This window comes from Poecilia reticulata, linkage group LG10 (assembly GCF_000633615.1).
Source record: "Poecilia reticulata strain Guanapo linkage group LG10, Guppy_female_1.0+MT, whole genome shotgun sequence".
In the NCBI taxonomy this organism is placed as follows: Eukaryota; Metazoa; Chordata; class Actinopteri; order Cyprinodontiformes; family Poeciliidae; genus Poecilia; species Poecilia reticulata.
This window is the reverse complement of record NC_024340.1, coordinates 13398213-13408691: the sequence shown is the minus strand read 5'-3', so window position 1 is coordinate 13408691 and position 10479 is coordinate 13398213. Positions and strand designations below refer to the sequence as shown.

General features: G+C 38.3%; 1 protein-coding gene across 1 annotated transcript; it reads right to left on the bottom strand.

Moving 5' to 3' along the window:
* Positions 1-2156: 2156 nt before the first annotated feature.
* Positions 2157-10343, bottom strand: slc26a2 (solute carrier family 26 member 2). The gene is made up of 5 exons (XM_008420853.1): positions 10244-10343; positions 8462-9070; positions 7993-8283; positions 6026-6474; positions 2157-4831 (listed from the first exon to the last, which is right to left on the bottom strand). The coding sequence occupies exons 2-5, from the start codon at positions 9053-9055 to the stop codon at positions 4009-4011; spliced, it is 2157 nt and encodes a 718-aa protein (XP_008419075.1). The 5' UTR covers positions 9056-9070; positions 10244-10343; the 3' UTR covers positions 2157-4008.
* Positions 10344-10479: the final 136 nt, after the last annotated feature.

The window sequence follows — 10479 nt, the reverse complement described above, 5'->3', positions numbered from 1 at the left end:
TGAGGCGCAGAGTCCATGGGGCCCCTGAGGGTTGCTGTCATTTCTGAAAAAGGGTCGTTACTAGCAGATCTTTTAAACAATTTGTTTTGATATTTTGAGATTAGTAAAGTTACTGGTAGTAGTTGACTAACCTTTAATTAAAAGATGTCATGAATTACATGTTTTTCTATGTGGATTAACACAGAACCTATCAATTTACCAGATCAGCTTTCTCCATCTCTGCTTCTTCCAATATATTCAGTAATGGCTTTTTTGACAAATGGTTTTTTTTCTGCCTGTTAGATTCCACTCAATAACATAAGAGACAATTTCACTCCACCTATCCACGGTTATAATGTTACGCCTGATCAGTACAGCTCTTCTTTATACAACTTATGATTTCAAACCACGTGTAAGTGAAGAAGGTGGAGCAAAAAAAGATGCTGAAATGGACACCCAAACATGCCAAGAGGAGATCTGCAGTGGAGGAAGAGGATGGTGATGAAGACAAGCCCCAAACCTAGAGTTCCTGTGCTCTTAAATCCCATCCACCGACCCGCAAAAACACCAGCATCAATATTGACAAAAGCATCAGAGAGGAGAGTCATGGCATCAAGGGATCCCCTCTCAGATATCAATATCTGGTATTATGTTTTGCCTGATGTGATTGTCTGTTATCTGAATGATAAGAAAAGTGTTTAAAGAGAACTGGCGTAAACAACACTCAGTGTCTAAACACATTGGTGTTTTTTAGAAGAACAAATTAAAAGTAATGATTTCAGTAGCAGTTTAATCCATTTTCAGAAGAAAGGAAACCTTGAAACATCAGACTGATTTAAAAAAACGGTCTGTCTTCTCTCAGTGTCCCACATATCACAGCACCACCATCCACAGAGCAAACTGATTAATAAATGAATTAAGACTTTAGATGATTATTTAAAGATGATCATTTATTCTTCTGATTTATCTCTATTTTGGCAAGATTTTAAGAAACTCCCAGATGAAAGGAAATTGGGCAGGAGGTCTATTAAAAAAAAGACTGTATAAAGAAAAAGTTATATATAATTAAAACACATCCATCCATTTTCTGTACGTCCTTGTCTCTAGTGCGCTGCCATCTCCAGCGAGACATTTCAGGCGAGAGGCGGGGTTCACCCTGGACAGGCCGCTAGTCTGTTGCAGGGCAACACAGAGACAAAATTAATATATATACAATACCGCTGAAACAGTTTGATCTTTTACTGGGTCTGCCTGACTTATTTAATGCAACCAATTTTGCATTATTATATCTTTACCTTCTCAATGAGCACAGACTCTTAAGCACTGAATAATTCACAAGAGAAAATGGAGGGCAAATTGAAATCTTTATGTCCTTATTTAATCCTATAAAAATATTAAACTAAACTCTTATGGTTACACCACAGGGAGTGATAATTCTCCAGAAAGCTCCATTCCACAGTTTCCACAGGATTATAAAAGTAGAAGTTGTCATTTAATCTCTGTAAAACACAAATTTTAAGCAAATGTAAGACAATTGGTGACAGATTCATTTAGACTGGAATTTGGGGATTTTATTGGGACTAAACTACAAAGAGAAGCTATAAAGAACAAGAAAACCAAAAATTGTGAAATTATGCTTTTATTTATTTATTAAAATATCACAACCATATAAATGTTCTTGTAAAGAGTAACATTGTGGTTCTACATCATACTTTCTGACTTCTTGTCTATACTGTGAAATAAATAAACCTGAGCCTTAAAGCAATAAAAATAATTGTGCTCTTCTTTTGGTTCAAGGATTTACTCATATTAAAAACAACAAAACTATACACAAGAGAAGGCTGTAATATGGATTTTTGCATAGATACTTTGATTTATAGATGATGGTCTTAGAAGCACACACACACACACACACACACACACACACACAAAAATCACGTCTCAGTTACCTAACGGATTTTTTTTTTTTAGCAAAAGCACAAAAGTCTCTTCAGTATAATTCAGCAGGAAAAGTCCTATAATTGATAATTGTAACAAAACAAGTAAAACTGGTGAGTCCACATTTATTTACAGCCCCCACACCCACAATCAAGTTCCAATGGAATGTGAACAGTCACATCTAAACAATGTGCATACAGCCTTTACAGACATCCATTTTCTGTACGTGTGTGTATATATATATANATAAATAATATCTTAGCAATAATGTTTCCTTACTTGTTCTGGTGAGAATAAACCTGAAGTAATTTTTCTTCCTCCATTTTATTCCCAGGTCCTGTGCTACAGCGCATAAGAAAACTATTTATACAGCGACTTCCTAAACGTTTCATTTACGATTGCATAACTGCTCTGCTTTTCATTCTGATGACCTACAGTAATGTATATTCACCCTTCATCTTGCTGACTGATCCAATTTTTGAACTGAAACCATGACGACTTACCACAAAACTCAGAGGAGTACATAGCATTCACTTCACTACAACCAACCTGCTCTGCATATTTTACATGTTACAGTAAGACCTGTTCAGCAGTGTTTGGACACCTCAAAAACTTACTTTTGCTGTTGGCTCTACTTTTTCGTCTCTTGGTTTCAGCAAAGTATTAATAAATATATTTAAAACTATGATCAAATTCAACAGTTGTCAGCCGTTTTGTGGTAGATTTACACCACCAAATGTTACCGTTTGAAAACCAGTTTAGGTTTAAAGCAATATTTGAGTTTTAATTCAAATATTGAATTAAAACTCAAAGCTTACTCAAGAGCCTACTCTAGTCTAACAAAAATCAAGCCTTCATCTCCAACCTGAAATGTAATAATGTTATAACATGCTTAAATGTTTGACTACCTGACTATATTGTTAAATTATTGCTATTAAGTGACATTATTGCTAGTGACATAAAACATATGGTGACTATAAGTTTTATGGCCTCCATAATAAAAATTGTGCAAGACGCCTTAAATTAAATTCCTTTTCACCAGTAGTATAAAACATTTACCTTTAATTTATGAGCATTTATTCAATGGGGATAAAAATCCTGTAAAAAACAAAAATAGAGCATTTATAAACACCAAACTTCCTACATTTATTTTTAGATGGCTGCATTACTGAGGTCTTTTGAGATAATGAGGTCAAGGACACAGTATTTCTGATCAGGAATGCTTTGAAGCATTTGCCATAATAGACAAATACAAAAGCGCAATGATGTGATGAATAAAACGGGAGTTCTCAGACATGAATTATGGCTTCATAATGTGGAAAAGATGTCTGATGAAACCATCGTCTAAAAATAAAACAAGGATTGCTACAAAAACTATGAAGAATTTGTAATACGGATTGGCTTCTGAGATTAAGTTAAACTTTGTTCCTCAGTAGACAAAAGTAAACATCCTGTTAGTATCGTCACTTTTCTATTCATGAAGGCAAAAAGTAGTTTGACTGGAAGGACAACTAATAAGGAAGGTTTCTTGTACAAAGCATGTTTTCTTTAATAAAGAGGAAGGCAGTGATGATGCAATTTCATTTACTTATGTCCATCTTCCTCTGGGGTTTTTTATTATCTTTGCATCAACTGTCAAATTTAGAAACAATTTTGAAACACTCAAAAAAAAAACTATTTCATGTGAAAAAAATTACTACTAGATTTAAAATAGGTAGAATAAAAATAAGGTTGAAAAGATTTTCATGACAGACGTAGCAAAATAAAAATACATAAATATAAATTTTAGACCTCTCCCAACTGTTGGAGGGAAAATGCGTACACTTTATTTGAGTGTATTTGCTTTCGAAATAGAAAAATAAGATTATATTGTAACATCATAACTAAGGTTTCCAGTAACTCTTCTCTAAGTTCGATTTGACCCCTGAAGGTAAAATAAATAATTCTGATCTACACCTGTAACACCATCCTCCATCAGCAGCAGCAGCAGAATTATAAGGCATGTTGGTGGCAGAGAGCTGCTGTTCAGCTGTGTGCTGGATGTATATCACACACATGCCAACACAGACGTTTGGATGGATTATTGCATCTTCAGGAATTGTTATCACAATCTCCATTTGGCACATTTAGGTTTTGGACGTAGCTGACAGCATCCGCGATGGTGAAGAATATCATGTTGTTTTTTCCTACCTCGCCATCTTTTTTGCTGTCATAGTAACCGCCTCTTTCCAGAGAGTCCAGTACTGAAGTATTACACTGGGCCAAGACCACTTCAACCGCAAGTTCTCTGTAATCTTTGCGGACCTCTTTCAGAGCGTTCACTCCTGCCGTGTCCAAAAACAAGATGCCGCTGCAGTCGATTACCAAGCTGCGTACGCTTCTGGAAGATTTTTCGTCCAGCATCAATATTACGGATGAAGAAGCCTCACTCTCCCTGTTTTGTTTAACTTCAGACATCCCCTTTGCTCCCTCTTCAGTGTCTTTCTGCTTTTTGCTCTTTTCAAATTTCAAACGCTGAGCCTTCTCCTTCACAGGATTAAGGTTTGCACATTTGTATAGAGATTTTTTGAACAAGCTCTGGTTGGCATAGTAGATCGGAGCGCCGTATCTGAACACAGCCACTCCAAAATGTGTCTGAAGGCCACGGTAGGATGAAACGTTCTCATAGTGCTCCCTGGAGGCAGCGCGGCCCAGCTCCAGGACCTGGGCTTGCTGGGTCCGGCCGAGGACAAAGAAGGCCGACACCAAAACACCAACCAGGAGGCCGAGCTCTGTGTTGACCAGCGCTGATGTTGCCATGGTGATCAGCCAGATTGAGGCATCGATTTTGTTGACGCGCCACATCCGGGGAACTTCTCTGAACTTTCTTAGAGCACCACGTAGGTTCACCACGATGATAACTGCTAAAACACATCTGTATGATGCAGAAGAGAGAAAAACCTCATGTTAAACAGTTTTCATTGGACAGAATAAGGAAGAAAAATAAACCTCAGAGTCGTTTGGCTCATCTGCTACTAAAGATAAAAATTGCAGTTGCTAGCGGAACTAAGCAGAATATCTCTCCTTAGCAGCTCACCTCAGAGTGCATTAACCAGGGTTGCCAAATTTCAAGGGGGGTTTGAAGTGCAAAGTGAGCCAGTCAGTGTGAGAAAGAGGAAAGGCATGAAACGTGCCAATTGCAAAAGATCGGGCAACCACATGAAGACACGTGTGGGGTGTCAAACTGCTGTCCAGTTTCAAGCGAGCTCAGTCTTCACTGATTCGTATCCCCATTTTAGGGGCACGTTTTGCCATTTCATCCTTTCATTTTATAACAGTTGTAGAAAAGATAATTGCTTAAATAGATGGTTGTTTAAAAATTGGATAAGTATGTGGCTGCATGCCGCATATTTCTAATTTTTACTTACAAGAAAATGTGTTGGTTAATCATAAAAGCACGGCGAAGGTTGTAACATGACAAAATATGTGTGCAAACTAATGCAGGGTGACTCCTTATGCGAGAGTTAATTTGTATTCATTGATGGTTTGCTTCTACTTTCCTTTATTTTACTGCCTGTTTATTGTTGTAAATGAATGGCTATGTTAAAACATCTGTATCCGGGGTTTGTACTGAGCAGAGCTCCTGCTGACTGAGAAGCAGGCGAGTCAACATGGGATCGGAACTATAACCAGAGGTTATCCGTATTTGTCAAAGTCTACCTTTGAAACCTCTTTTCAAAATGTAAACACAAGCAGATCCTATTGTAAACCTCCTGCTTCCTGAAACACTGGGAATGTTTTAAATGACTATGTCATGTTAAAGTTTTATACTCTGTGCCTGTAGTGTGTGTATTTTTTTAAAATATGTTGTTAGGGGAATCTAATAATTTGATTAAAAGCAACCAAAGCATTTTCACTCTATGGAGAGAACACAAAAAAATAGAAGAAATTTTACCTTTTCCTAAGCTGCAATGTTGCTCAACAAATATTTTCCAGACAAATGAATGCTTAATGTTACCTTGATTGCAAGGATCATAATTTTTAGGTGAAATATGATACCCACATGTAAAAACAATAAATCACATTAACTAGAAAAGTTTAATGTATCTAGAAATTCCGACACACTTACTTTTGAAGGGAGTAAAAGAGAGGAGCAATAACCAGGAGAACCAACAGCATAATAACAGCCGTGACCAGGCCCGACATCTGCGTTTGACACCCCGTCGACTCCTTGACGAGGGTTTTCGTCAAAGCAGCGCTGGTCGTGAAGCACCGGAAGAAAGAAGGCAGGATGTTGCAGAAGCCAATGGCATACATTTCCTGGTTGGCATCCACCGTGTAGCCGTGCTTCTTGGCGAACATCTCAGATAAGGAGACGGTGATGGCGAATCCCACGATGGCGATGGAAAAGGCGTCCACGGCCACATTGGGGATGAGCGTCCATGCTGGCAGCTGGGGAGGGGGGAAGCCTGTAGGGATGACTCCAGCCACTCCAGAACCATATTTACTGTTGAAGTGACCGAAGTGAGAGGCAAGGGTTGCGATTACAACCACAAACAGCTCAAATGGTATTGGAGCCTGGGAAAGAGAAAAATGAGTAAAATAAATCTGGTGTAAAACGATAATCAAATTAAAAAGTTGACATTTAGAGCCAGTCATATGTGTGGCTTTGTTTATATGCTTTGAACCTGGAATCATGCTTACTATAAATCTTTTTCAAACATGTTTAGTGTTTAGGTGCATCTTGAATCACTAAACTTGTTTCTCAGGATGTGTATGCTAAGCATCAACCAAAATATTGATGGCATAATAAAAGAAATGTCATAGTCAATGAAGCAATAACTTGGGCAGAAATTGCACCCAAGGAACTGAACAACTCACTGAAAACTTTCAGTGAGTTAAACATTGTCAGGTCAGTACAAAAATGTAGTTTCCAAAGCACTGAGCATCTAGATCAGTCTGCATAGTTTAATTCTCAGTGCCAAGATCATATTTACTGTCTATTATAGCTACCCGTCATCGTAACAGTAGTAGCATACAGCAGATACAGGACGCATGGGGAACAGAGGGTTGTCCAGACAGGTTCCTGTTGTAACTGCAAACATTTGAAGCTGTAGATAAACCAGGACTTAACTGGGCAAAGTTAAGCACTTAATATTGCAGCATATCTGAGATAAACTAACATCACAGGAACACAACCAACTCAAGCTCCTAACTGAAAGCTCATAGCACAAACACACCGACATAGACAACCCAGTTTCTACAATTCGACCGTCACATCAACACCTCTATCGTCACAAACCAAGTCCCAATCTGTGAATTGGAGAATCAACAAGAAAAAGAAACTGAACACAAGACTTCAAAATTAATGCAAACCAAGTGAATTTGTATAGGAAAGTTGCTAACTGAGGGACTGATAATAAACTGCATATTGAAGAACTTTTTAGACAATATATATATTTTTACATTTCTGCCATATTGAAAAGGGGAAAAATAATCATCCATCATCATTTTATAACATTGTAATGATGACTTTTTCAGTGTCCCTGAAAGCTTCTTACCAGCAACATTAACTTTTCTGATTATTTAAAGAAATGGCAAAAAAATCATTTTCATTTTACTGTTGTTTATTTATGGGTTCGCTGTGCCTTGTATCCTGAAGGCCATGCCTGGTTGCCACTGATAGTGATCCATATGCACCACCAAGTGGCAATCCCAGTGCATAAGATGTAACATTATTTATGCGGTGCCTCATAGACACGATACTGTCTGATTATCCATTTGGATGACTTTCATGTTTTCCTGAATGCACAATTGTAGGGTTAACATTCTTTGAATTTTTTTTGCCATTTTTTCAAGCCGTTTATGCTTCCTTATAATACATTTTGAGATTAGCATGCACCTGAAACATGCAGTATATCAATAAGCACATTAATTATGTAAGAAAATAGCAGAAGAGAGTAGCTTGTGTACCATAACCCAGACAGAATCGCAAATTTTACTTCACTATGGAGAAAAGAGTATGGATTTCTCTCAGTGATTAAGCAGTCTAAGACATGCAAATAGAAATACAAATTTAACTCTTTGTATTTTTACCTTTAGCTTGGATTTAAAGCGATCATTCAGTTCCTTTGCTGGAATCAGGACTGCCAGGCAAACCAGGCTTGTGATTAGATCACAGATATTGGTTTCTGCCATGTTGGTGAGCAGACTATACCAGGTCTTGAACAGAGTGAACCAGCCCTGTGCCCGGGGGACATTCAGCCCCAGAAGGTACTTTATCTGGGACGTGAGGATGGTCAGGGAGGCCCCTGTTGCAAAGCCACTGAGGAGGGAGTCCGATAGGTAGACGGAGACAAAGCCCACCTGCAAAAGGCCCATCAGAACCTGAGAGAAAGAAATTAAAAAGCAGGCAAGTTAAAAAGTAAAGCAGTAACTGATGTTTGACTTTAATAAAATGTTTAAAAATGTAAAGATTTACTAAAAACTATATGGTAAAATATGTCTAATTTCACATTAACAACTACCTTTATTTTCATGGACAACTGTGAGATATTAAATTTACCTGGTAAATGCCAGCAGTGAAGGTGACTGTTGCTCCCACTGTGATAGCATAGCAGCTCCTATCACACTCTACATTACTGCTGTTCCCCAGGCCAGCCAACAAGGCATCACTGTTGTTACTGCCAAAGCTGCTTTCTGGGAGGTATCCTGCAACAGCCAACTCTCTGTCCACAACCTGACCCACAAGCAGGCAGAGCACTCCAAATATCCCCACTGAGATGTGTCTGGAGGAACCCAGGATAGCATAAATGATAGATGAGAAGAAGGAAGTGTATAGACCATATATAGGATCTTGACCAGCCAGTAAGGAGTAGGCAATGGACTGAGGAACCAGTAGGATTCCCACTATAAGTCCTGACATAATATCACCCAGAATCCAGTCCTTTAGCTTGTAGCGGGGCAGCCACTGCAGAATTGGGACAAAGCTCAGTATTTTGGATTTCGCCTTCTCCGGGGAGCATGAGCAGTGCTTCTTCGCCCGATCTGACACAACAGTATGCCATTTCTTCTCAGGTTCCTCCTCAGCTCTTTCCAGGATCAGTGGCTGCTGTGGGTCAGCCTCCACAGCTGTGCAACAGTCGCCCCCATCTAGCATGTTGAGCTTTAGTTCCTGCAGTGAGAATGTTCAGTGATCAAATAAACATTACAACCAATCAGATATTATGACCACCTGCCTAATACTGTGTTTTGGTCACCCTATTGCTGGGAAAGCAAGTCTAGTCCATACATACTAGACCACAAAAGGTGTGCTGTGGCAACAGGATGTTAGCAGTTTCTTTAAGAAGATTAGACTTTTGTCCAGCACTTCTCACAAGATGCGTCTTTAGAGATTTGGGGAACTGGAAATACAAGTTAGCACCTCAAAGATGATGTTGTGCTCCTCAAACAATTCCTGAAACTTTTTTTTTTCTTTGAAGCTAAGTGGATTATAAAGCTTTCAGCTTGTAGCATTATCATGATAGAGGGTCATAATAGTATACTTCCTAGTAGAAGTATGCAAAGTATCACACTGCCTCCGCCACATTTAATTCTTGTCATAGTACTTATCATTGCCATAATAGCATCAGAATAGACTTTTATCCTAATATCATGTTTAATAAATGTATTTTGCAATTCATCTAAACTTAAACCTTATAACAGTCACCGTGCAGCAGAAAAGCACGGAAGTCCCTCTAGCATGACTTCACATTTTGTCCATACCTAAAAGCATGTTTCTTTTATGCGTATGAGATATGCTGCGTATGCTTACAGTTCAGGTTACACATAAAGCGACACGCCAAGAAAACCTGGCACAAACTTTCAGTGTTTAAATGGCGAATATACGGACCAAAGTCAGGACAAAGAATGAGGAAAATGACAATAAACATGGTTATCGTTCCTGTGTAGTTATAACTCATAAATGTCACTGAATAAAAGATTACTATTGGTAGTTAAAAATTATATTGTATACTTTCTTCGGCAAGCAAGGTAAAAGTTCGCATTTTCAAAATGTTAAAAGCAGAGCAATGGTGTTGGTGCTTAGTCTATAGTATGTTTATATACTGCCACTTGGAAGTTGCCGAAATTTACACCAGCAGTCTCAACAACTTCATTGAATACATCGATATATCATCGTTTGGGTCCCTTTCTTTCTCGTTTAGTCATCTACCAGAGTCCTATGAATGAGCACCATTGTAAACAAATTGTCAACGTGGACATGGAAGGAAACTTTAATCAACTTACGTAAGTTAACGTGACCGGACGTAATTCAGAGAGGAAAATGTTAATGTTAAATTTCACTAACCTTCCGCCGAACGAAGCGCTGTTACGAACAAGTTTTCCTCCTGTTACTTTCCAAAAGTCGAGTTTTATTCCGCCGCGGATTCATTTTACGTTTAATTGTAATGTGGTACGTCGTGACGTCTTTAGAAAACGTGTTTGCGTCATGTGATCTGCAGCTAGAAACAGACTGTTAGAAATGGACTTGGTTTTGGCTAAGATGTGTGTCTCAATCTTTTCTTTTGTATTATATTCGTAATT